Below are 27,830 nucleotides of genomic sequence, written 5' to 3'. Positions count from 1 at the left end.
ACGGTAATGAGTGTATCAATCTGGGGGGTTAAGGATGAGCAGGGAGCTGCTGGCAAGGCACCTACACTGGGCTATAGAGGAGGAGGATACTGTGTAAGGATACTCATTGGATGTATTTATATATTTAAATGTTGCATTTCATCATGCATGTTTCATTTTAACAAGTTGGGGCATGTTCTTTGCTGGAGGCAGATGTTGGGTTAGGATGCTCCTGGGTGTATTTTTATATTTTAAATGTTATAATTTATTGTCCACCTTTCATTTTAGCAGGAGCAGCAATGCTGTTGGGGATTGTCCATCACAGACTGCATTTTATGGTAAAGTCTCCACAGTCCCAAAGGGTTGCTCTCATGAGAGAGAGAGAACTGATGGAGAGGGTCACCACGCCTCAAGTGAATGGAGAGGTTGAGAGGCAGAATCCTCCTTGTGTGGAGCTCAGCTATTATGGAAATGGAACCCATTGTCGTGGTTCTGTTCGCCGAGCTGGGAATTTGTGTTGCAGATCTTTCGACCCCTGTCTAGATGACATCCTCGGTGCTTGGGAGCCTCCTGTGAAGCGCTTCTGTGATCTTTCCTCCGGCATTTATCGTGGTTTGTCTCTGCAGCTTCCGGTTGTCAATTCCAGCTGTCCGTTGCAGTGGTCGGTATATTGGGTCCAGGTCGATGTGCTTATTGATTGAATCTGTGGATGAGTGCCATGCCTCTAGGAATTCCCTGGCTGTTCTCTGTTTGGCTTGTCCTATAATAGTAGTGTTGTCCCAGTCAAACTCATGTTGCTTGTCATCTGAGTGTGTGGCTACTAAGGATAGCTGGTCGTGTTGTTTCGTGGCTAGTTGGTGTTCATGGATGCGGATCGTTAGCTGTCTTCCTGTTTGTCCTATGTAGTGTTTTGTGCAGTCCTTGCATGGGATTTTGTACACTATATTGGTTTTGCTCATGCTGGGTATCGGGTCCTTTATCCTGGTGAGTTCGACTGGGACAACACTACTATTATAGGACAAACCAAACAGAGAACAGCCAGGGAATTCCTAGAGGCATGGCACTCATCCACAGATTCAATCAATAAGCACATCGACATGGACCCAGTATACAGACCACTGCAGCGGACAGCTGGAACTGACAACCGGAAGTGGCAGAGACAAACCACTATAAATGCTGGAGGAAACATCACAGAAGCGCTTCACAGGAGGCTCCCAAGCACTGAGGATGTCACCTAGACAGGGGACGAAACGTCTGCAACACAAATTCCCAGCTCGGTGAACAGAACCACGACAACGAGCACCCAAACTACAAATCTTCTCCCAAATTGAACCCATGTTATCAGCATTACTCTGTCATGAAGTAGCTGTCCATCCAACTAATGGAACCCCTTCAAGCCCTAACTATTTGCTATGGAAAAGTGTTTTTTTTCCCCTTATATTTGCTGCTTTTGCAAAACATTTTAAACCTGCATCCTCTGTTCTTGGTTCTTTGACAAGTGGGAACAATCTCTCTATCCACTTTTTCCAGAACCCTCATGATGATTTCTCTCAAATGTCTTCTCTCCAAAGAAAACAATCCCAACCTTTCCCAATAACTGAAGTTTTCCATCCCTGGAACTATTCTTGTAAGCCTCCTTTCAGGAAATACTGGAGCATGATAGCTCAGTGGTTAGTACTGCTGCCTCTCAGCACCAGGGACCGAGGTTCAAATCCAGCCTTGGGTGACTGTGTGGAGTTTGCACATTTTCCCTGAGTCTGCGTGGGTTTCCTCTGGGTGGTCTAGTTTCCTCCCATGACCTAAAAGATGTGCAGGTTAGGTGAATTAACCATGCTAAATTGTCCATCGTGATTCAGTGATGTGTAGGTTAGCTGCATTAGTCAGCGGTAAGTGTACAGTAATAGTGTTGGGGAATGGGTCTGGGTAGGTTACTCTTCAGAGGGTCAGTGTGGACTTGTTGGGCCAAATGGCCTGTTTCGACACTGTAGGGATTCAATGATAAAACGTACCCTTTTTTTACCAAATGTTAGGTCACCTGCCTAACTATCTCCTTGTATGGTTTTGTGTCAAATGTTTCTAATGCTTTTTGAAGCACCTGAGGATATTTTACTGTTTTAAAGGTGTTATATAAATGCAAATTGTGTGTCAGGTGAGGATAATTTGAAACTTGGCTGTGATGTCCACAAACATTTAGAGTTTTCCAGCTCTTAGTTTGAGGGTGTCCAGGGTAGTTGACATAATCTTCCAAATATGTCTCCAATGTTGTCTGATGATGCCGTTGTGCCCTTTAGATTGCATTAATGTTGGTCTGTCCTCTCAGTTCCTTAGAGAGGTGGCTGAAGGAGAGTGCTAACCCCAACCTGGTCTTACCTGAGGGAGTAGCAGCTGTACACCTAGCAGCTGGGAAGGACACAGAAGGTGGAATTCGATGTTTAAAACTACTACTTCAGCACGGGGCAAATCCCAATGTCAGGTTAGTGGCATTTTGTTGCAGTCACTTAATGTGCAGACTTTCTTACAGAGGCAAGGTGTCAATTTTCAACGTGCTGTTGTTTCTCTGTCCGTCTGCAATAAAAGACATTTTTACAATATTTCCCATTGAAAGGCCAGCGGAGAATATTCAATCACAGTCCTGAGTTGTGCCTTGGAGATGATGGATAGATAGTGTGGGGATAGGGCAAGAGTTAATCCTGTTATGACCAGGAGAGAGAGGCTGAAAAGACTCCCTTCTTTTTGACCTCTGGTAGTCACAGCAGAGGTTTAAGTTCTTTTACTGTGATGCTATATGTCTCTCTAACATAAGCCCACTGTTTACTGGATTAGTAAGGAGTCAAATGCTGGGTGTTCTTGAATGACAAAAGGAACTACTTTATTATTAGCTAACCCTAAGAAAAATACTAAAGGTGTGGCATCAAGCAAGTACAAAGTCAAAAAGGGTTTAAGTGTTCACTACAAAAGGAAAATGAAAGGACTATACTGTTTACAGCCCTTAGGATCCTTGAGACACATGTTTTTAATGTGACACCTTGATTTTAATCAGTGTCTTTTATAATTAGCAGTAACAAGTATTTCTGGTTAAATAGTTGTGTTCTCTGTACTGGAGTTTCTTTTTAATCGACTCTCACTGGACACTTTCTTAAACTGAGAGGACACATTGTCCAGTTTGTTGCAATTACAAATCCACCTCCTCAGCTCTATAAAGACAGCTCTCTACAATACAGTTGTTTTTTGCTGTATTTTTCAATATAAGTTAATCATTTCCAAGCTTGATGATTTCACCTGAGATCTTCCATCTCCAATATATGAGACTTATCATTTAGGTGTAAGACAACATAGGAGATGTGTTTCTCTATGCATGACTGTGTGGCCTAGTGGTATAATTGCTAGACTGTTAAACCAGAGGCTCTGGTAATGTTCTGGGGACCCAGGTTCAAATCCTGCCATGGTAGAATTTAAATTCAATAAATATCTGGAATTAGGGGTCTAATGATGACCATGAAACTGTTGTTGATTGTCAGGAAAACCCATCTGGTTTACTAATATCCTTTAGGGAAGGAAACTGCCATCCTTACCCAGTCTGGTCTATATGTGACTCCAGACATTTCACTACTCCTAGGTAATTAGTGACACCCACATCCTGTGAATGTATTTTTTGAAAGGTTTCAATTACTTTTGATAAAATATTCATTTTGATTCAGACAGCTTTGTATATTCCACATTCATCTCATGAAACTTCGCTAACCTGTGGTCAGCTGATTGATGTGACCATTTTAAGTCCATGGTGTTCCTTTTCAGTCCATGCAAGTCCCAGGTAGTAATATCCACAATGGGACATAAATATCAATAGTCCATATGTTATTACTATCATATCACTTTGTGCAGAATTCCTTGCTGTTTAAATTGGTTCTGCAGTATATTTTAATACTGAATGACCTGCTTCTGTGTACAGTCAGTTTAGTCATTGCTATTTGCACAGTCAGCAATGGATGGTCTGTATACACCATTATTTCAACCCAGAGTTATACAGAGATTGTCCTGTAGCTGCTAATGTTGTACAATGAAAGCCTGGTGACATTGCATTGTGTTAGTGCAGACTGTGAGCAAACTGACGTGATTGTAAAGTTTGGAAATTCAATCCTTAGCCGATCTTTAATTCTGTAGATCCACTGAAGGTCTCACTCCATTGCATGTAGCTGCCTCCTGGGGCTGCGTCAAGAGTTTGAAACTGTTGCTGAGAAGTGGAGCAGACCCTACTCTCCAGGATCAGGTAAATGAGTAAAGGAGCTGTTCTCCCCCACAAACTAGTGGGGCTTCTCTCCATCCCCTATTTCCCATTAGATATAGGAAGCTGCAACCTCCATTGTGCATTAAGGACGAAAGGACTTTGTGTTTATGCCCGTTTCCACTGGCAGGGAGTTTGTTTAGCTGAATACACATTCAAGATAATTGACAAAAGAACTAAAATGGAACTGAGAAATTCAAGTCAGTAAATTGTTATGATCTGTAATGTGCTGCTTGAAAGGAAATGAAGTAAATACTTGTTGGGGCAAGGTTTGCAGGGCTATGTGGAAAAGCAGGAGGAATCAGGTCAGTTTAACAGCTCGTTCATTTATCCACCTTGGATATGTCTGTACAGTTTGTTCTATAATTCTCCACCACTTTCTGTGGCTGTTGGAAATAGGAAAAGGCCAGTAAGTTATTTTTGAGTCCTAAAATGTATTTGATAGAATTTTGGTGTGTTACAACACAAAAAGAGGCCATTCAGTGCATTGTGTCCGTGTAATTTTTTTTTTTTGCAAGCTCAATCTGGTTCATTCCACCCCCATCTCATAGAACCCCTGTGGTGTGGAAGCAGGCCACACACCATCAACCTCCAAAGAATATCCCACCCAGATCCACCCAATCCCTACAACTCTGCATTTCCCAAGGCTAACCCATCTAATCTGCAGATCCCTTGATACTACAGGGCAATTTAGCATGGCCAATCCACCTAACCTGTACATCTTTTTACTGTGGGAGGAAACCCATGCAGACACATGGAGAATGTGCAAACTCCACACAGACAGTTGCCCGAGGGTGGAATTGAGCCCACGCCTCTGGCGCTGTGAGGCAGCGATGCTAACCACTGAGCCACCGTGCCGCCTTATTCCTGCAAATCTATTTCTGCAAATTTTATCTGTGCAGATAATACCCAACTGAAACCCATGATTGAATCTCACTCCCCAATCTTTAAAGCAGTGCGTCCCAGGTTCAAACACCTCGCTTGATCAGCACAATTTTCCTCTTGTTGCCTTTGGTTCTTTCCCAATCCACCTTGACTTCGTATCTTGGGATTCTCAACTGCTAAAGATGAGGAACGTTTCATCCTTTGTATGCTGTCTGGACCTCTCCTGATTTTCAATGTCTCTACCGAATCTCATCGTAAACTATAAAAGATTCATCGATAGCTTGGCAGGATAAATGCAGACAGGTTGATTCACCTTTTTGGGAGAGCCTAGACCAGAGAAAATAATTCAGAATATGTAGGCACACATTTAAAAACAGAGGTGAGGAGGAATTCCTTCTCTGAGACTTGTGAATCTGTGGAACTCTTTATTGCAGAGTGCTGTTGAGGCTGGGTTTTGAAGTAAGTTCAAGGTTGAAATAAACAATTTTTTTTTAACTCAGTAAGAGAATCAAGGGTTATGGGGATAAGGCAGGAAAGTGGAGTTGAGGATTATCAGGTCAGTGATGACCTCACTGAATGTTGGAGTAGACTCAGTGGGCCGAATGGCCGCCTTCTGCTCTGAAGTCTTATTGCCTACATTCAAATGCTTTTCACGAAAGGAAACAACCCCAATTTCACCAATTTCTGAAATGTCTCATCCTTGAACCATCCTCGTGAATCTCTTCTGTACCCTCCCTGAAGCCTTCACCATCTTCCAAAAGTGCGGCACAATATTCCAGTTGAGGCTGAACTGGTGTTTTATGAAGTTTCACCTACAATGCTCTTTGCTTTTGAACTCTCCTTCTATTTATAAATCCCAGAATTCTCTACTCTGAGAACATTTGCAGACAGTGCACACACTGCAAGGTCCCGCAAATGGCAATGGGATAAATGACTCGATATTGGAAATTTGTTTAGGTCATCTACTTGAGGTGTTGAAACGTTAAATCGAGTCATAAAACAGTACAGTGTGGAAACAGACCCTTTGGTCCAACTTGTCCACGTCAACCAACTATCCTAAATTCATCTAGTCCCATTTGCTAGCATTTGGTCCATATCCCTCTAAATGCTTCCTATTCCTGTACCCATCCAGATGTCTTTTAAATGTTCTAATTGTACCAGCCTCCACCACTTCCTCTGGCAACTCATTCCATACACACACCACCCTCTGTCTGAAAAAGTTGCCCCTCAGGTCCGTTCTAAATCTTTCCCCTCTCACCTTAAACCTATGCTGTCTAGTTAATGTAGAAGATGAACACAGAAGCTAGTTCCACAGATGATGGAAACCAAAGCAAATGTACATGGTCTTAAAATTAGAGTTCAGTCTGTTCAAATTGGAAATAAGAAGTAGCTTTTCACGTGAAAAGAGGAGAAATGTGGGAGAACCTCCCTCCAAGAAACCTATCGGAAAGTGTGGCCTACAGAAAACTTTGCAACACATGAGTTGAAATGTTTCTTTGAACTCTCTTTGTGTATCCTGTTGTCAGGTATGCAACCCTTGACATCATTCTCTGTTTTAATTTAACGTCTAGGACAGACTGAGGGCCCAGGATCTTGCTGAGGAGCAAGGAAATGTGAAATGTTGTCAGATTCTCCAGGAGTATTACCGTGACAGTCTGCCGGAGAATACAGAGGAAGAGCCTCCCACATACCAATATGGTGAGAATCCGATTCTCTTTCACCATTGTTTTCAAACCCTTTACCAGATGGTCCGTGGTTATGTCTATAATTTGGTGTGAAACAATCTGGAGGTGCATTCCCCAGTCTGCCCTGTTATTAACAGACTCTGCTCAGGTTATGATTGTTTTCCGAAGTAATTCAGGATAATGGTACCATAAAATGTCTACAACACAGAAATAGGCCATTTTGCCCAACAGGTCCATGCTGGTGTTGATCCACCATGTGTACCACCTCCTGCCCTGCGTTATTTAACCCCATCAACATATCCTTCTATTTCTTGCTGCCAGTTATCTTCTCTAGTTTTATTTCTGATATTCACCTCTACCAATCCTGGAGGTCATCTGTTCTATGACCTCATCTCTCAAGATTCCCCTAAATTCTCTATTTAATTTATTGTACTTTTGTTGCCTAGTTTGGGTCTCCTATTTCTCTATATCTACCCTATCAAACCCATCCATGGTCTTAAAAACTGCTATCAGGTCATCTCTCTGTTTTCTCCAAACTAGAGCACCATCCTGTTCAGTCTTTCCTAACTAAGAAAATATGGAAAGGAATAGGCCATTCAGCCCCTCGAGCCTGTTCTGCCATCCTACATGTGACTGATCACTTGCCTCAATGCCAATGTCCTGAATTATCCCCATATCTGTTGAAGTCATCAGCATCTAGAAAGGTATCCGTCTCTGAACACTGTCCGTGACTGAGCTTCCACTGAGCGTTCCAAAGGTTCACCACCCATTGAGTGAGGAAATGTACTTGTCTGAAATGGCCTACCCCTTATTCTGATCCTGGTTCCAGGCTCCTCAGTGAGGGGAAACATACTTGCCGCATCTACCTTGCCCAACTATTTTCTGAATTTTGTATGATTCAATGATATGGTATACCCCTCAATTTAGTGGAGAGAGGGAGGGAGGATTTAATTTTGGCAGAGACTCAATGCATGCCTATTGCACCAATTATACCATTCCAACCTAGCTTCATCCCATACTATCATGTTACCACTTCTGAACACCTCTACTATTTGAGTGAGGTTGCCAAGTTGAAAATGAATTATGGGATGTGGCCGTAGAGGTTGCAGGGATAGGGTTAAGGGGGTGAGTCTGGGTGGGGTGCTCTTCAGAGAGTTGGTATAGTCTGTGTGGGCCGAATGGCCTGTTTCCACACTATGGATTCTATGAATCATGCTGAAAATGAATCAAACCCATTTTCTTTGGACCGTTAGCCAACAGACAGACTTCAGTTCTTTTCATATAAATTTCAGTTGGATGAAAGGAAAGAGTCTTTTTTTTTTGTTTTGGAAACGCTGACATTTCACAGCAATTCTTGGTGGTCTGTAATCCTCACAGTGCCAAACTATCATTGTTTTCCATCTGAACTGAATTAATTTTAATATTTTCCCTTAACATTAAAAGTTCAAACATTTCCCCGTTAATTTTGCTGCTGCTGTCATTTGCTATCCCCTTCAATAGCCCTCGGTATTGTCTTAAATTCTTTCTTCCTCCTGGATCCTTGAGGGATTCCTGGGCTGAGGTTTGCAAGCCACTTTTTTGGCTCCTTTGGGGCCACACAGACAGTTGTCGCAAGCAGGGACATGAGGTTTACAACAACAACTTGCATTTACGTAGCAAATTTAACATAGATTCATAGAGATGTACAGCATGGAAACAGACCCTTCGGTCCAACCCGTCCATGCTGACCAGATATCCCAACCCAATCTAGTCCCACCTGCCAGTACCCGGCCCATGTCCCTCCAAACCCTTCCTATTCATATACCCATCCAAATGCCTCTTAAATGTTGCAATTGTACCAGCCTCCACCACTTCCTCTGGCAGCTCATTCCGTACACATACCACCTTCTGTGTGGAAAAAGTTGCCCTTTAGGTCTCTTTTATATCTTTCCCCTCTCACCCTAAACCTGTGCCCTCCTAGTTCTGGATTCCCCCACCGCAGGGAAAAGACTTTGTGTATTTACCCTATTCATGCCCCTCATAATTTTGTAAATCCCTATAAGGTCACCCCTCAGCCTCCGACGCTCCAGGGAAAACAGCCCCAGCCTGTTCAGCCTCTCCCTGTAGGTCAGATCCTCCAACCCTGGCAACATCCTTGTAAATCTTTTTTGAACCCTTTCAAGTTTCCCAACATCTTTCCGATAGGAAGGAGACCAGAATTGAACGCAATGTTCCAACAGTGGCCTAACCAATGTCCTGTACAGCTGCAACATGACCTCCCAACCCCTGTAATCAATACTCTGACCAATAAAGGAAAGCATACCAAATGCCGCCTTGACTATCCTATCTACCTGTGACTCTACTTTCAAGGAGCTATGAACCTGCACTCCAAGGCCTCTTTGTTCAGCAACACTCCCTCGGACCTTACCATTAAGTGTATAAGTCCTGCTAAGATTTGCTTTCCCAAAATTCAGCACTTCGCGTTTATCTGAATTAAACTCCATCTGCCACTTCTCAGCCCATTGGCCCATCTGGTCAAGATTCTGTTGTAATCGGAGGTATCCATCTTCGCTGTCCACTACACCTCCAATTTTGGTGTCATCTGCAAACTTACTAACTGTAACTTTATGTAAATGACATAAAGTAGTGGACCCAGCACCGATCCTTGTGGCACTCCACTGGTCACAGGCCTCCAGTCTGAAAAACAACCCTCCACCACCACCACTCTCTGTCTTCTACCTTTCAGCCAGTTCTGTATCCAAATGGCTAGTTCTCCCGTATTCCATGAGATCTAACCTTGCTAATCAGTCTCCCATGGGGAACCTTGTCGAATGCCTTACTGAAGTCCATCTAGATCACATCTATCGCTCTGCCCTCATCAATCTTCTCTTGTTACTTCTTCAGAAAACTCAATCAAGTGAGCAATGTCAGGGAGAATTTAGAACTCCAGTTAATTCCTGACAAGGGTAAATGATTTGAATCAAATGTTTGAAATTCAAAGAGTGCCAGCTGAACAATGAAAACAAATCTCATCCAAACCCGGCTCAATTCTCTCTTCGCCCAGTGTTTCCCCTTCTCGAGAAGGAAATGGTGAAGACATTGATGCAGCACTAATGTTTAGTTAGATGCTGAGAGGGTGGTTGTTCTTGTGGAGATCGTTAGAACCTGGGACAGTTTGGGCCATAAGACATAAGAGCAGAAGTAGGCCATTCAGCCCAGTGAGTCTGCTGTGCCTCTCAATGAGACTGTGGCTGATTGGATAATCCTCAACGGCACTTTCCTCCTTACCATTGATTGCTGTACTGATTAGAAATCTTTTAGAATCATAGAATCCCTACAGCGTGGAACCAGTCCCTTCGACCCAACAAGTCCACACCCACCCTAACCTGTTCCCCCACAGTATTACCCTATATTTACCCCTGACCAATGCACCTAACCTAAGCATCCCTGAACACTACGGGCAATTTAGCATGGTTAATTCACCTGACCAGCACATCTTTGGATTGTGGGAGGAAACCGCAGTACCCAGAGGAAACCCACGCAGACACTGGGAGAATGTGCAAACTCCACACTGACAGTTGCCCGAGGCTTGAATCGAACCCAGGTCCCTGGCGCTGTGAGGCAGCAGTGCTAGCCACCATGCCACCCCTGTTTATCTCAAATTAAAAATAAAGGGTTCTCCCATTCAAGACGGCGATGAGAAGGATTGCTTTCTGTGAGGGTGGCTGACCTCTAGATTGCTCTTCCCCAGTGACCAGTGGAGGCTGGCTCATTGAATATATTGATGTCTGTATTAGACCAGGTTTTGATCTGGAAGGGAGTCCAGGTTGTGGGGAGGTAATGAGGGGGCAGGGAGGAAGCAAGGCCACTGTTACATCTTATTATTATCTTATTATTGGATGGAAGAGCATAATCAAAGAGCTGACTAGCCTGTTCCTCATGATCCTATCAGTGCTGGTGTGAAACAAGCAAAAAGCCAAGGTGTGTGGGTCAGGTTTATTTTGAATGTTACTAACTGCTTGGTTCTGCTTTCTGGGTTCTTGCAGTCTCCTATCGAAGACTCAGCAGCGGATTTCATTTCTTCGCTGACCCTGTTGTGTTCGGCATCACCGAAAGACACAAAGTGGACGCACTTCCTGGAAGAAATGACGAATTACATCCAGTCCGCAGACCCCAGCGATCCGCAACACTCAGCTGGTCTGCGCTCAGTGTCAGTGACCCCAGTGCAATCAGTGAAAAACCATGCAGCTACCTGACGGAAATAAACCCAAGGAGCAGTCGTTTAGGGGATGACACATCAATCTGGTCTGAGTCACTGAGGCCCCAGTCTCTATCAGGAACAGTGAAGCCACAGGGACGAGGGCATTGTAGGGGTATAGCTGAGGACAAGGGTAAAGATCACGTCATTGCAACTGTGGAAGTAACCCTTGATGACTGTATGTTGTCAAATACCCATGTGGGGACAGATGGAAAGTTTGAAAAGCTGGCTTCACATGAACACAGTTCTGGAACTGACTCCTCTGAGTACCACACATCAGTTGGCCAAGAGTTAACCCTTCAGGATGATGAGGGCTTTTTCCCTATGTCTGCTCCCCAGCCACCTCCAGCTCTGAGCCACGGGCTGGAAACCTCCATTGATGATGAGAGCTTTTTGCCTCCGTCCACCTCTCAACTGTGTCCAGTTGGGAGCAACAGATTGAAAAGCTCAACCAATCTTCTCCCAGAAGGCGAGTACTTCCTAACTGAACCTCTCTGTGCCCAACACAAAGAGAAGCAAGTCTTTAAAGATGGTAATGTTTCCATTAACACAGAATGGCTTTCTGAACTGGATTGTACGTGCACTTTACAGGAAAGACCCGAGTCCAGCCAATCACTGTCAAGCACCGTGCTTGATCTCGCCAAACACACAGAATTTTGTGATTCTGAGTTCTTAATAAATCCATCTAGATGCAAAGGCATTGACATAACCTCACCAGATCACATCTACCTCTTTGAACACAGACATTCGACCACTCAAAACGAACTGGATAAAACCACTGCCGTTCCCTTGGAAGATACTTTCAGCCACACCATGGGGACTGTCGGTGATGAGTGTCCTCCCAGTGCCAACTGTGCCCAACATGAAGGAGGTGATTCAAAAGCTTCAATCTCCATTTCCAGCAGGGGAAGCAGCCTCTACTGTAGCTGTGAAAGTGGGTCTGAGTGTTTCCCCAGTGCATTTGGAACCTGTGAACGGACACGTAGCACAGAGCGAGTTCAGGCAGATACAGAATCTTGTTTGATGCGGGAAACTCAGGCAGGTCCAAACCAGGAAGAGTCTGTTTCAGGATGTACAGGTGACGTTACAGCAGTTGGCATCCAGATGGTACACTCCAGAGATTTACAGACTGTTCCTTTTAAAGACTCCCAGTTCATTGGAAGAATGTGCAAGGACAGTCGTTTGCGAAGGAATGGCGAGTGTGACTCTTGGGTCCCTCCAAGTGTTGGAAGGCAGTGTAGTGACTGTGGTAAAGGTCATCTCGACAACGTCACCAACACAAGCAATAGAGACATCCTGCAGAGTTCCCAGGCAGAGCCTGTAAATACAAGCAGCAGCAATAATGAGGAACTGACAACTGTAGCCCAGAGCAGCCTGAAACAGTCAGTGAATCTCCATAATGAAAATAGACTGGATGTATCATCAGCCATGAGTGCAAACATCCAAAATCACAAGTGGAAGCAAATGGAGTTGCTTATGGCAGAGGTTCCTGCTGACCACAGGGGAGATGAGGAGTTTCCAGGTTTATTGACGCCATCCACCAAGAAATCCTCCTCTTCCATTGTCTCAGCTGATGAACCCAACCTGGGAACATCGCATAGTGGTTCTGCTTCCATTGACAGTAGCATGGGAAACAAAACTGAAACGAGTTTAACTGAAGGATATTCGTCAGTTGGGGATGAGAAAGAAGATGGTGACACAGCGTTGGAAAAATTACTGAGGGGCATCAAGTTGGGAAACGAGACCGGGCTGTCTCTGAAATTCGACGGCAACGGATTGTCACCTTTTGTGACTCCACGCACCAAGAGTCGATTGGCCAACTCCGCATCCAGGAGCTATAATTCCTCACTTTTTGAGCAAACCATCGTCACACCCAGGAGAATTCGCCGAGTTCGCAGGCAGCAAGCAGTATGTGCCAGAAGTCCATTGGACACTCTCAGCCACGGCTCTGCTGTTTCCCAGGGCACAGAGGATGAAGATGGAACTTGCTCCTTTGCTCACACTTGGGATGGCGAAGAAGCAGACTTTGACACGGTTCCTTTCGTTCGATGTAACGATCATGAGAAAGGGACCGTCCAGCCATTGGCTCCTTGGTGCTCAGAACCAGGAAATGCAGATTTTGACACTGTGCCATTCCCAAATCCTAACTGTGAGAAAGGAACTGACCGCACTCCATCCCCAATGGATGATGCAAACAGCAACAAACCGTCTACCCAGATAAAAAGTGTAATGAATGGCGGTAACAGAAACCAAGCAGCACCATGTCCCCTAAATCTTGAGTGTGGAGGGATCAGCCAAGATGGTTGTGTGTGTCCACTCAGTGGGCAACAAGTGGTCACTCAGCCCTACGTAAGAGCCGATGACGTCAGCCAAGGGAGGTCCAGTAACTCTTCTCAAGATAATGACTCGTCAAGTGAGCTGAGAATATTGAAACAGGAGCACAGAGTGAATGGTGCTGCAGAGTTGTCCCGTGCTTTCCCGCGCCCTTCCTCGCTGTGTCCGTTAGCTGATGACCCTGAGAATGAAGGCAGTGACTGTTCCTTAGATGGCAAGGTGTGTGAAAGCACAAGGCTGGAGGACATGGGTTTGAAGCTGGGCCAAAGGTGCAGCTTCTCCAAGGGGCCTGCCGCACAGCGTCTTTCAAAAATACCAAACCACGACGGGGAATGGCAAAGCCCCTCTGGCGACCTGGAGCTGCAGCTGTCTCCCGGTGGCCGTCCGGTTAACAGTTATGAGGGTGAAACGGTGGAATATCTGTACACTGACACCAAGGAGGGCCACACGTTCATAGAACGCCGTTACCCTTGCACAGACATGAGCGCTGAGAACCTGAGCACCTCAGGCTCTGAGGACACCGTCATCTACGACTGGAGGGCCTACAAGAGCGGTGCTACGCTGTGTCCTGAGGAGAAAGAAAATGAGCAGCCAACATTGTCTCCCAGCCTCCTACTCCTGTCCAACATTCAGATCCGAAGGCAGCTCAAAGACTATGGGGAAGACCCTGGCCCTGTGACAGACTTCACCAGGAAGGTTTATCTGTATTCTCTGAACAAGATCAGAAAGGAGCCCTTGCCCAGGAAGCCAGAACAGTCTGCAAGTAAGTTGGGCGCTCGAACCTTCTCTGTTGATTTGAAATTCTGATCATGACTATTGTTGTGACTGAGGATCATGGCCAAGGTCTAAGCTTTGCATCCAGAGTCTTTCTAAATTGCCCAACAGAAACACAGCAAGCCCATTGTACAGAGTTGCGTAGACGTGCTGTCCTGGATCGCAAACTCACCCCACAGTCAGATGGAACCGCATCTCTTTCTTAACATGTGAGCACCAAATTCCAGCGGCCTCTCCTTGAGAGAGTCCTGAAGGAGTGACCATACTGTCAGATGAAATATTAAACTGAGGCCTATCAGCGCTCTCATGTGAGCATAAAGATAGATCCTACAGGCACAGCTGGGGAGTTTTCACTGTCATTTATCCCTCAACCCATATCACATTTTTTTATTTTTATAAAGGCACATTAACTGGTTATTGTCACTGAGCACAAATTGACTGCTGTTTCCAACATGGCAACAGTGAAAGTAGAAAGGTGAATTTTATTTAATTGACTGTAAAATTATTCCTTTTTGGTGTGTAAGAAATTCAATGGGTGTATAAGATGGAGCTGGTCTTCTGTCAATGCGACGTCTTTCTGCTTCAAAAATTGCTTTTTCGAAAGATACGCAGTACAGAACGAGGCCATTCAGCCCACTGTTGGAAGCTAATGTCGTATAATTTCATCATCCAGATCTTAATCAGTAAAATTGTTTGTTACATCGCTTACCAATGTAAATCAGAGTTTTTTCTTTAAATATGATGACACAGTCCGGACCATCCCTTCAGTTCCAGATCCCCACACCATTGGGTGTAAAAAATAAATAAATCTCTGTAGTCTTTCCTAATCCTTCTGTCAATCACCTTAAATCCAGTTCTGTACCTGTAAAGGAGATTTTGTTTCAGGCAATTATCAGACCAGTTTCTCTCTGCTAACTGGTTTTGTTTCTGTTATCCAGGTTACAGTCCAGAGCTATGTCAGAGTTTGGAAATGTTTATCTTCCCGGATTGCAGTCAGGATGAACTAGCTCTCGTGCAGCAATTTGAGCAGCCAGACCAGAACCGGAAATGGAGGGAGGGCCTCCTCAAATCCAGCTTCAATTACTTGCTCCTTGATCCCAGGTACAGTCTTTCATAGTCTTCAACTTAAAATCAAGTTTAACAAGTTCTAGGCTTCGGGATAGAGCAGCCCCACATCAGGGGCCTGTTGCTGGCATCAATTCTCCCAGGACAGGGACAGCGCACGGTCAGATAGAGTAAAGTGCCCTCTACACTGTCCCCCTCAAACGGTCCCAGTCCAGGCACTGCACAGGATTAGATTCTTCTAAACTGAAAGTAGAGCTTAGAAAAATAGAAGTTGCTGGAAAAGCTCAGCAGGTCTGGCAACATCTGTGGAGAGAAATCAGAGTTACCATTTCTGGTCAAGTGACCCTTCCTCAGAACTGATGGTAGCTCGGAAAATCTAGAGCTTTCTTTTCTCTTCTGAACTGAAAATAAATCCCCTCACCACTGTTCCATCAAACACTGTCAGCACAACTGAGTTAGATACAAAGATAATGTTCCCTGTATTCTGTAAAGTTGTCTCAACATTGTCCCTACCCAACTTTCCCAGTGTGGGGACAGTACGTGGTTAGATGCTGAGTAAAGCTACCTCTAATCTTTCAGAATGAAAGTAAAACTGCCTCGACACTGTCCCTATCTAACTCTGAGTATAGGGACCACACAGGGTTAGATTTAAAGTAAAGCTTCTGCTATACAGTCTGGGGATCTCAGCTCTAACCTCCAAACTCATTTGAATCTGAATGAAGATGATTTAAGATCATTCAGAAGGCACTCCTTGGGATGAGTGTTTCATTTACGAGATGGGGTTCAGGTGAAAGCCCCCTGCATCCCTTAACCTCTGGCCATGATTTGATATATTTGAGGCTGTAGTTTTCTTGGCCTGTCTTCTGGCTTCTCTGCTATGTTCTGGGTCCAGGAACTACAACCATGGATTCCCAAAATCCCAAATCCTGTACCTAATCTATGGTGGGTTTACTGATCTCAGACAGGATGATAGTCAGTATGAGCTTCTTTTCCCGAGGTTTCACACATGAGATGCAATTCGCACACACCAACTTCTGCAAACAGTTAAAGTTTGTTAAAGCCTGTATAAGCTTGGTGACTCCCTTTGAACTCGCCCCCCCCCCTCGCCGCCCCCCCCCCCCCCCCCCCCCCCCCCCTCCTCGCAGGCGTGCAAAGTCAAGTCAAAAGAGGGCCGAACATTGGAAACACATCCCCTTTATACAGGTCAGTTGGTAATGTTCACAGATACTCTGGCCAATCAGTCCCCCCCCCCCCCCCCCCCCAACCAATAACCACGTTACCCCAGGTACAATGGTAGGATGAGATCATCCTCTGAGATAACGGAAATGCAAATGCCCTAGTTCTGGGGAATCTTTATGTAGCTGATTTCCTGGCTGTGATTCCCCAAGACAATGTAGGTGTGAAATATCCTAGCTTCGGGGGATGGCTGTGAAAGCATTTCTGAATGGAAGGGGCTGAATGATAGTTTTCTTTGATAATGTAGGAGAGTAGTAGCGAATTATTGTCGAAATGGGTTGGCAGTCATTCACATTCCTGCATGAATGTCATCCCCAATGTTCAGAATGTTCAGTCAGTGCAGTTTAATATTACATTAATGTCCAGAGAGATAGTCCAATTTAATCTTTTAACATTACATCAGCCCAATGAGTTAAATCACAGAAGAAAGCCATTCACACCATTGTGCTGCAAGAACAACTTGCCCAGCTTGTGTTCTCTATAAATATATATACACTTTTCATCTTCAGGAAACAATCCAATTCCCTTTTGAAAGCCAAAATTTAATCCACCCCTCTTTCATTCCTTGCAGGGCATTCCAGATCCTAACCACTCAATTATTTTCCCTCTTGTCCATGTTTCTTACCATTTACATCAATCCCATCATCCTCTGGTTTTTGGCTGTTCCACCAGTGAAATGTTTCTCTCATTCTTGAACTCTCATGGTTTGGAACACTTTATTTCATTTCCTTTCAACATTTTACCTAAGAATTCAACTTCTCCAGTTGATCCATGCAACTGAAGTTTCACATCCCTGATTTTGATCACAATATCATTGGTGGCTGAAGGTATGATTGCCAGTGCCCCAAGCTCTGATGTTTCCTCTCTAAAGTGCTCAGCCTCTCCCTATTACGTCCTTCTTTAATTTGCTGGGACCTGCTCGAGTCTGACAGGATTTGCCTGGACTGGAATGAGATCATTGTGGATGAGTTTGGGGCTCATGCTATTAGTGAGAGTTTAAACTAATTCAGCAGATGAGTGGAATGTGGACTGAAGTACAGTAGGAGGTGATGCTCAGAACAATATGGAAGAAAAATCGATTCAGTCTAGGAGGCAGGGCAAAGATAATCAAAAGTTAAAAGTGTAAAATGAGATGGTATTTATCCTAATGCAGTGAGTATTGTAAGACAGATGTATTGAGGGTGTAGATTAACACACACATGTTATCATTGTGATCACAGAGACATGGTTTAGTAAGTAGGATTGGCAGCTAATGATTCTTGGATATAAACTCTTCAGGCAAGTCAGTATTAAGTAGTAAATTACTACAATAAGCAAGGAAAATACCTAATAAGGTTCCTCAAATGAGGCCTTATAGATCATAGACTCTGTACAGTGTGGAAAGAGACCCTTCGGCCCAACAAGTCCACACCGACCCTCCGAAGAGTAACCTACCCAGACCCATTGCCTACATTTAACCCCTGACTAATGCACCCAACCTACCCATTCCTGAACACTGGCCAATTTAGCACGGCCGGTTCACCTGACCTGCGCACCTTTGGATTGTGGGAGGAAACCGGAGCCCCCGGAGGAAACCTATGCAGATACAGGGAGAATGCACATACTCCATATAGACAGTCACCCGAGGCTGTGTAGGTAGAACTTAGAAATGAAAATGTGCAGTCACATTGCTATCAACTCACAAACAATTCGGGAGAGGTAGAAGGACAAAGAAGTAGTCAAATTTCAAAGTGTAGTAAAAATAGTTGGTCTCAACTTCCCCCATATTAACTGGGATAGACAGGTAAGAGTGAAGGGCTTAGAGATGATAGAAATTTTAAAAAGGTGTCCAGGAGTACTTTCTACGCCATAGGAGGTCCTACAAGAGAGGGGCCAGTGCTGGAACTATTTTCAGGGAATGAAGCTGTGCAACTGGTCGAAGTGTCAATGGGGGAGCATTTTGGTAATATGACCATAACTTGGTCAGATTTGAAATAGTTACAGTGAAGGACAGAAGATGAACCGGAGTAAAGGTTCTGAACTGTGGGAAGGCTGATTTGAACGTGGTGAGACAGGATCAGACTAAAGTGGACTGAGAGCAGCTACTCATTACATCTCCCTCCGAGCAGTGGCAGCCTTTCAGAAAGGAGAGAGTGAGAGTGCGGAGCCAACATGTTCCCATAACGCTGGAGGGAGAGACCAGCAAGTGCAGGGAACCCTGGATGCCAAGGGATCTACTGGATTATTGGATACGGGGAAAAGGAGGAAGCTTCTTGCAGATAACTGAGGGCTCAGGGCGGTAGATGCCCCAGAGGAGAATAGAAAGTGCAGAGCATTGATTTAAAGAAGAAATTAGGAGAGTTAAGAGGGGCATGAAAAAATACTGGTGCGTAAAATTAAGGAAAATCCAAATACAGTTTATAAATCTATTAGGAATAAGAAGATAACCAGAGAGAGAGTAGGGATCAAAGTGGCAATCTGTGTGGGGAATTCGAAGGTGTAGGTGAGGTTTTAAATGAGTACACTGTATCTGTGCTCATGCTAGAGAAGGATGATGTAGGTACACTTGACCAAATGTTAATTGAGAGGGAACAGGTAATAGTGGTTTTAGTCAGCTTGAAGGTGGGTAAATTCCCTGGCCCAGCTGAGCTGTAACCCAAGTAAGGGAGACCACTGAAGGGGATCAGACAATTTTCAAATCCAGCGCAGGGATGTATAGCAGCTGAGGTTGTATCGGCGTTTGGAATATTGTCAGCAGTGCTGGCATTGGAGGGGGTCTGGAGTAGGTTCACAATGATCCTGAGAATGAAAGGCTTGTCATTGTGAGGGGTGGATGAGGTCTCTGGGTCTGTACTCTATGGAGTTTAGAAGGATAAGAGGGGGATCTCATTGAAACTTAGAGTATTGAGAGGCCTGGATAGAGTGGACATGGAGGAAATGTTTCCACTAGTAGGAGAGACGAGGCCCTGAGGGCACAAGAATGAAGGGACTTCCCTGTAGAACTGAGATGGAGGAATTTCTTCAGTTGGTGCATGGTGAATCTGTGGAACTCATTACCAAGAAGTCTGTGGAAACCAAGCCTTTGAGTGTATTGAAGACAGAGATGGGTCCTTGATTGATAAGGAGATCAAGACTTACAGGGAGAAGGCAGGAGGATGGGGTTGAGAAACATGAACACCATGGTCGAATGACAGAGCGGACCCAGTGGGCTGAGTGGCCTGATTATGGTCTACTAAAGAAAAGTGGTAGGGATAAGCCAGGAAACTGCAGACTAGTGAGTCTAACATTGGCAGTCAGGAAACTCTCGGAAAAACGGAGGACCAAAATTGATCTCCATTTGAAGAGGCAAAAATTCATCAAGGACTTGGCTCAGTAAGAGAAAATGATGTCTGTCAAATTAGAATTTTTCAAGGAGGTGACTAGGTGTGTGGATGAGGGTGGTGCAGTTTATGTAGTCTATTTGGACGTCAGAAGAGCCTTTGCCAAGTCATGCATGGCAGGCTGGTTAAGAAGCTAGGAGACCATAGGACCCAGGGCAATTTGGAAAACTGCAACTGAAGTTAGCTTCATGATGGGAAGCAGAGGGTGATGGTCAATGGTGGTGTTTTGAGGATATGGGGAACAGGTATTGTGGGCTCTCGAGGTGGGTCTGGCTAAGTGGTGTGGCCTTCAGGATCAGGACAAGGTGTTGGGTTCTTGGGGAGTTGCAAGGGGTCAAGGAAGAGGGCAGCAAGCGAGAGTGACTGGAGGAAGTTTGGGTTTGGTAGGTGGAGGGGGTGTGGTTGGGTCGGATAGGTCATTGTGTTATGAGGGGATGTAAGGGCTGTCAATTTAAAAAGTACATACTAGTTGGAGCAGGTCTTTATTCTTCTCATTTTTCTTGGATAACTGTTAAACAAAGTCAGTAAGAACCCTCCAAAGTCTCTGCTCTAACCTAGAGTTGGGGACTGAGAGTAAGATTCCAGAGGTAAGGTAATGGCATGTTCCAATTTCCAGGGCAATCCGCTAGGGTTTTAACTCATTGCAATAACTCTTCTTCCTATTGGAAGATCTGGGCCAGTATTAGTTTCATAGTCTGTGTCCACACTGTGGGGATTCTATTTGGACCAACAAATCCAACAAGACCCTCTGAAGAGTATCCCAGCCATACCCATTCTCCTACACTATTACTCTACAATTCCCCTGACTAATGCACCTAACCTACACATCGCTGCACACTACGGGCAATTTAACTTGGCCATTTTGAAATTTTCATCTGTTCACAATTGAGGGATTTAAGGTTTGGCGAACTTTCCTTTTTGAGTTACCAGTTGAAGAGTATGGTGCTGGAAAAGCACAGCCAGTCAGGCAACATTTGAGGAGCAGGAGAGTCGACGTTTTGGGCATAAGCCCTTCGTCGGGAAGGTCGAAACGTCAACTCTCCTCCTCGGATGCTCCCTGACTGGCTGTTCTTTTCAGTGCCACACTCTTCAACTCGGACTCTCCAACATCTGCAGTCCTTACTTTCTCCACTTTGAATTGACAGTTATTTTTAATCTTTTCTGATCGTGCTCTCCCTCCCCCATTCTCTCCTCAAACAACTCCCAGGGTCACGAAGAACCTGCCTGTTCGCTGTCACACTCTGAGCTCTGTGGAATGTTTCCGCACTTTTGTCAGCTCCATCTTCTATGTGGGAAAAGGAAAGCGCTCCAGACCATACTGTCACCTCTATGAAGCTCTTACACATTTTAAAAACAACAGTAATCAGGTAAGCAGGACAGGCTGGACCTGCAATCAATTTGATTTAGCCTCGTAACATTCTTGAAGTCTACATGTTTGCATCTTTTCTTCGTTAGAGGAGAGCTTGCCAGCCCCTGATTTCCACACCAGGTGCTGTTGAACAGTCTTGACCTGATTGGGAGGCAGGGCACTTGCACCCAATGTTTGTACAATTATCGCAGCCTGTCCTGATGCTGACCACTGAGGGCAAATTGCACCTAGACCTGGCCTGACAGTTGGCTCAAATATGAAAGGGAAGAAAGAGCTTGCATATATATATAGCACCTGGCGTGGCCTCGGCATGTTTGCTCCGCGTGAAGTTCCTCTCTGAAGTGTAGTCACTGGAGCAAACCAGGAAATTCAGCAGCCAATTTCTACATAGCAAGATCCTGCAAACAGCAATGTGGTCATGACCAGATAATCTGTTTCAGCAGTGCTGATTGAGGAGTAAATATTGCCAGAGGAACTTCTCCAATTGAAAAGGTGATTTGCCTTTTGTTGCAGTCTGCGCTATTCAGTTGCTGAGCTCTCTCAGAAACCTCTCAATTTTGCTTCTCTTTGTCTCTATTTCCCACCTCTGTCTCGCTATCTCCCACCTCTCTCTCTCTCTCTCTTCTCCCCCCCCTCCTGTGTGTGTGTGTGTGTGTGTGTATATGTCTGTGTCTCTCTCTCTCTCTCTTCCTCCTGCACCTCTGTGTGCATCTCTCTGTCCCACCTGTGTGTGTGTGTGTGTGTGTGTCTTCCCCTACACCCCTACCTGTGTGTGTCTCTGTCTCTCTCACCTGTGTGTGTGTGTCTCTCTCTATCTCTCCCTCTCTCTTTTCCCCCCTCCTGTGTATATATATGTGTGTGTCTTTCTCTCTCTCCCTCCCATGCTCTGTGTGCATCTCTCTGTCCCACCTCTGTGTGTGTGTGTGTGTGTGTGTGTGTGTGTGTGTCTTCCCCTACACCCCCCCCATCTGTGTGTCTGTGTGTGTGTCTCTGTCTCTTTCACCAGTCTGTCTGTCTGTCTGTGTCTCTCTCTCTGTCTCTATCTCCCACCTCTGTCTTGAGGGGCTGAATGGTCTATTGTCCTAAGTAGCAGAGGCATCACTTTTTATTTCCAGATTTGTTTTGTTGTATGTTATTTTCAAATTCCCGATTTACCACAAGGAAGGGATTTTGATTTGTGATCCACAGGTTATTAGTCCAGGTCTTTGAATCACTGTCCAGTATTTTGCAGGTTAATCTGTTTTTAATTCAGTGTTTCTACTCTCCTTGCATTCAGGTGAGTGCAAAACTGAAGCAGATTCTGGATATCTGGGAGAATGGCCTCGGGGTGATTTCTTTGCATTGTTTCCAGAATGTTATTCCTGTTGAGGCGTACACCCGGGAGGCTTGCATGGTAGATGCAATGGGTGAGTCCGACTGCCTGGATGATAAAACGCTTTATAATCTCACAGCATGCAATTCCACCTTGCCTCTGGACTTGACTACGCTCCTATCCTCCTGACTGGCTCCTCATCTTTCACCTTCTGTAAATGCAAACTCACTTCCCCTCATCCGAACTCACACCAGGTCTGTATCCCCCATCAGTCACTCTTTGTGCTCACTGGCCTCCCACATAAACAACACCCTGGTTTTGAACAAAAACATTAACTGAGTTTTTCCAGCAATTTATGTTTTGAGTTCAGTGACCTTTCTGTAGATCTGGGAGAAGAAAGATCGCTGGACTCTAAGCGTTAACTCTGCTTTCTGTCCAGAGATGCTGCCAGACTTGCTGAGTTTCTCTGGCAATTTCTGCTTTTGATTTCAGATTTCCAACACCTCCAATTCTTTTTTTTAAATTTTTACCTTGGTTTTCAAATTCTCTTCCTTGTTTCGAATCCCACAGTGACCTTGACACTCCCTACCTCCATCGTTTCCTGCAGTTCTACAGCACGCTCAGATCTCCACCTTCTGGCTTCTCCCACACCCTCCCTTTTCATTGCAAATGGCCGTTCTGTCAGTTGCCCACGTGTAACCTCTGGAGTTGCTTTCCTAAATCTTTCTGCACCTCCACCTTGCTCTCCTCATTTCAGAAACTTACCTTGTTGATCAAGTTGTCGCTGAGTTCTTTATGTGGTTGATTAATGGTGATCTTTTTACTTATTCATTAATGTGATGCAGGCATCGGTGGCTGGACCAGCATTTGTTGCCTGTCCCTCAGTGGACAGGGTGATGCTGAACTCTGCTCTTGTACCACCACAATGTCCAACCAATCCTTAAAGAGTATACTTAGCTCCCTCCACCTTTATTTAGGGCTCCCTCTTCTATTCCTAAAGACAAAATAAAAAACCTGCCGATGCTGCAATCCAAAGTAGACAGGCAGGAGGCTGGAAGAACATCCTGTTGCTGCCGAACTTGCTGTGTTTAGATTAGATTCCCTACAGTATGGAAACAGGCCCTTCAGCCCAACAAGTCCACACCGACCCTCCAAAGAGTAACCCACCCAGACCCATTCCCCTACATTTACCCCTGACTAATGCATCTATCACGATGGGCAATTTAGCATGGCCACTTCACCTGGCCTGCACAGCTTTTGTGGGAGGAAATCCACCCAGACACGGGGAGAATGTGCAAACTCCACACAGACAGTCTCCCGAGGTGGGAGCCAAACCTAGGTCTCTGGCGCTGTGAGGCAGCAGTGCTATCCGCTGGGTCACCATGTGATCTTCCAGCCTCCTGCCTGTCTACCCTCTTCTATTCCTAGCTGTACATGCAAATATTATCTCCATGTTTACCTCTTCAAACCTTTTTGTTACCTTTTTAAGATCTTTATGAATGCCGCCCCTCGGGTTTCCCTTTGCTAAAGAAGCTCTCTGACTGAGCAAGTGGGCGGAAAGGGCCTGTGCAGGTGTTGGAAAGCCGGAGCTAATTGCGAGTTCTTTGTCTGTCTTCGCTGCAGGCCTGCAGATGTTGACCAACAAGAAACGGGGCGATTATTACGGTGTCGCTGCGACCTGGACAGCGAGGCGACGGCGGCTGCTGGGGGTCCACATGCTCCGCCGGGCGCTGCAGATCTTTCTGGCAGAAGGGGAGCGGCAGCTGCGTCCAGCCGATATCCGGATAGGGCAGTGACCGGCCGCGGGCATGGCTCAGACCGACCCCTAAACCCCCAGCACCGTGCGGCAAACTCCAACACACCCAATCGTGAGACCTTCCACATGGCACCCCTGCTCTGCCCTCGTCATTCGAGTAGTCCATGTTGGTTTCAGTGCCCACCCTGGTTTTGGTGGATTGGCATTCCCAAAAAATGCAGCCCTTTTACTTGGTGTGCCAGTGTTCCACAGAACCGTAGTGTGAGCATTCCCACATGCTGTTTCAAGGTTGTGGGCATTGGTGCCCATTGGAAGGGGAGGTGGTATCCTACACCATATGTCCATAGAGAAGAGCAGCAGGGACTACTGGCAGAAAGGTCACCACCCAGTGGCTCATGTGCACCTCCTGCGGGCACATTTGAACATTGCATTGCAAAGAGACATTGCGTTTGGTTGGATGGACTTTTATAAAGAGTGCAGATCTCCAAAAAGGGTATAAACTACAAAGATACAATCTCTGTTGGGAAAAGAAAATTCTGAACAATTAGCCTTTTTATTCAAAAATGGTATTTATCGCCTTCCTAAACTTCCTGATTCTTGCAATCTCTTGAACAGTTTGTAGCAGTCAAAATAGTTCCTGGTTTCCGTGTGCAGAGGCTCCGAAGGGAATGGGGCAGAAATGTCCCTGCCTTTCCCTCATTGGATGATCCACACTTGAGGAATATTGGTCCTGGGAAATAGCAGCTGAAAGTTTTTTTATCTTGCTCTGTGATGGTGAGTTAGGTTCAAGCTGTAGTTTTCCCTACTCCACCCTTTTAAAGATGTCTTTTTAATGCTGTTTTTAAAATGCTCTCTTCTGCTGACCTCCAGATGGCAGTGTTTGAGGAGTTCCTGGCTGTGTTGGTATCTGGCAAAAGAAAGCTTCTGCCATGTGTTTCGGATACAAATATCTGAGCATTCCCTTGCATCATTGGAGTCTTTAACTCCTTCAAATGATTTCTCCCTACAATCTGAACAGGCCTAAATGGATTCGTTACATTTTTATTTTAAGATGAATAAATGTAAAAGATGGTGGCTTCAACCAGGTTTTGAGAATTTCACCATGGTGGACCAGGACATCGTATTGAGTGAAATTGGTGATTTGTGACCTGGCAACAAATAAAAATAATAATGAGAAGTTTTTTGGGGGGGAAAAAAAAAGAATGTTTGCACACTGGGTAAAATGTAGTGCCCCAAAAATAATTTTCAAGAGGGAGTACTCGCATAAGAACTTGAAGGGGGAGTACTTGCAAAGCCATTCAGAAATTAGACTAATTAAATCCCATATTCGTTTTAAAGACCCAACAGAGGCCTAATGGGCCCAATGGCCATTTTCTGTGCTATATCATTCCTTGGGGATAGTGTGCAGGTTGTGGTAGAAGAGCCATGATCCTATTGAATGGCCAAACAGGTTCAAGGAGCTGAATGGCCTACTCCTGCTCCTATTTTCTTTAATTCTAACATCCTCAAGAGAAGCAGTTGCAATGAGCTGAATAGCGTCTCACAGCCGGTACAGTGTGGAAACAGCCCAACCAGTCCACACCGACCCTCCAAAGAGTAACCCACCCAGACCCATTCCCTCTGACTAATGCACCTAACACTATGTGCAATTAAGCATGGCCAATTCACCTGACCTGCACATCTTTGGACTGTGGGAGGAAACCGGAGCACCGGGAGGAAACCCGCGCAGACACTGGGAGAATGTGCAAACTCCACACAGCCTGTCACCCGAGGCTGGAATTGAACCCAGATCCCTGGCGCTGTGAGGCAGTAGTGCTAACCACTGAGCCACTTATCAACTCAAACCTGGATATTGGTCAGAGCTTGTGTTCTGAACATGGACTGCTTCAGTATCTCAGGAGTTGCGAATGATGCTGAACATTGTGCAAATATCAGCAAACATCCTCACTTCTGACCATATGAAAGAGGGAAGGTCATTGAAACAGCTGAAGATCATTGTGTCTTGGACATTACCCCGAGGAACTCCTGCAGAGATGTCCTGCAGCTGAGATGATTGACCTCCAACAACCACAGCATCTTCCTACATGCCAGGAATGACTGCAGCCAGTGGAGTTTCTGCCTTGCTTCAGCAGGGCGATAAATTACCAGGTTGTATTTTTCCTCCTTTTATTGATGGGAAGTAGCTGGACAATTTTCACATTGCCAAGTTATGTACTAGAATAATCTGAATGTCAGAGTAATAACTAAATTGCACATGTATTTTAGATTGTAATATTGTTCCAACAGTGTGTAGTAAAGTATTGCTGACCAAAACATGGAATCATGTGGCTCTATTCTGTTAGGTCCCCTGGATCTCAGTTTTTGTCTAATTAGAAACTTATGGGTCCTTTACCAGATTGTAACATGAATATATCAGTCTGGTCTGAAATAAAAAATATTACAGAGGCAAGTTTGGCTGACACATTCAAGAGTGAATTAAATTATTATTTAAAAAGGAAGGATATACAACATGATGGATATTATAGGTGAGGAATAGGTGTGTTATTCATTCAGAGAGCCAGTGCATACATGACAATGGCTTGGAACAATTGTGATAAATGTGCTGCCCACATCACAAGAATGGAGAAATATTTTGAATGAATTTGGGAACACGCTGGCTTGTGTTTGTTCCTGGGGCTTTCAGATCCTCATTGTGAAACTCAGTGAGTATGACCGTGAGGAATAATAGATGTGCCTCTGCCTGGTATGTGTAAACATGTGTTCTGTCTTGCACACACTCACTCACTCAATCTCTCACAGACACACAGGCACAGACTGACAGATGCACACGCGCACACATGCCAGTTTATTACAAGGAGTAACTGGTTCACAGTCGAAAGCAGGAACCTTGGCTGTGGGGCATTCCTGCTGCCCAGTGCTGCCAAATCTTCAACTGCAGCGTCTAGAACCTTGCCTCTCATTGTGTCAACTCAATCATTGTTGTCAATTAACCCTTAAAGAGGCTCCAAAATGCATTTACTTTTTACTTTGGTCATCCTTCTATTGCACCAGTAAACTATCAGTAAGCTGTGAAACTTGTTTGAAAGGATTGACACCACGCGGTGGCAGAGGGAGACCGTGTTCTGAACGTTGTCCTTTCAGACCTGCTGCTTTTAATGTTGAATTGTTTCTCTTGGGGAGATGAGGGTGGAGAGAGAGAAAAAGGCTTTGTATCTTTTGGAAGACAATTCAAAAATTGTCTGCATCTAGATAATATTTAGATCACCAGATACTTTGGACCTGTGTTTGCACTTAATTGTTAATTTTGTAAGGTCAGTTTAAATGGATTATTGATCCGATGTTGATTGTAATCGTGCAGCAAACTCTCGTTGTTTTCATAGCGCTGAATGCTGAAGTGATGGTGAGAGAAATGAAAGTGAAAGCATCATCATAAGATGTACACAGATCCCCAATGGAAGGATTAAGGTTTCTTGCTTCAGGGGTTAACATTTCTTGATGATTCTTTCCAAAGTCACTGACTAAAAAATGCCTTTATCTTGTCAAATTAAAATGGAAGT

General features: G+C 44.9%; 1 protein-coding gene across 1 annotated transcript; it reads left to right on the top strand.

Annotated features, from left to right (window-relative positions):
* The first annotated feature begins 34 nt into the window (after positions 1–34).
* On the top strand, positions 35–27,830 carry ankle1 (ankyrin repeat and LEM domain containing 1). The gene is made up of 9 exons (XM_043721437.2): positions 35–93; positions 2,300–2,452; positions 4,141–4,246; positions 6,718–6,844; positions 10,857–14,165; positions 15,115–15,277; positions 21,044–21,203; positions 22,482–22,611; positions 24,141–27,830. Exons 1-9 carry the CDS (start codon positions 35–37, stop codon positions 24,311–24,313), a joined length of 4,380 nt encoding a protein of 1,459 aa, XP_043577372.2. The 3' UTR covers positions 24,314–27,830.

The sequence above is a fragment of the Chiloscyllium plagiosum genome, unplaced genomic scaffold (genome assembly GCF_037043375.1).
Source record: "Chiloscyllium plagiosum isolate Xiang-an unplaced genomic scaffold, Cpla_swu_hap1 HiC_scaffold_28, whole genome shotgun sequence".
Lineage (NCBI taxonomy): Eukaryota > Metazoa > Chordata > Chondrichthyes > Orectolobiformes > Hemiscylliidae > Chiloscyllium > Chiloscyllium plagiosum.
Note: the sequence above shows the minus strand (reverse complement) of the source record. Positions and strands in the feature narration are given on the sequence as shown.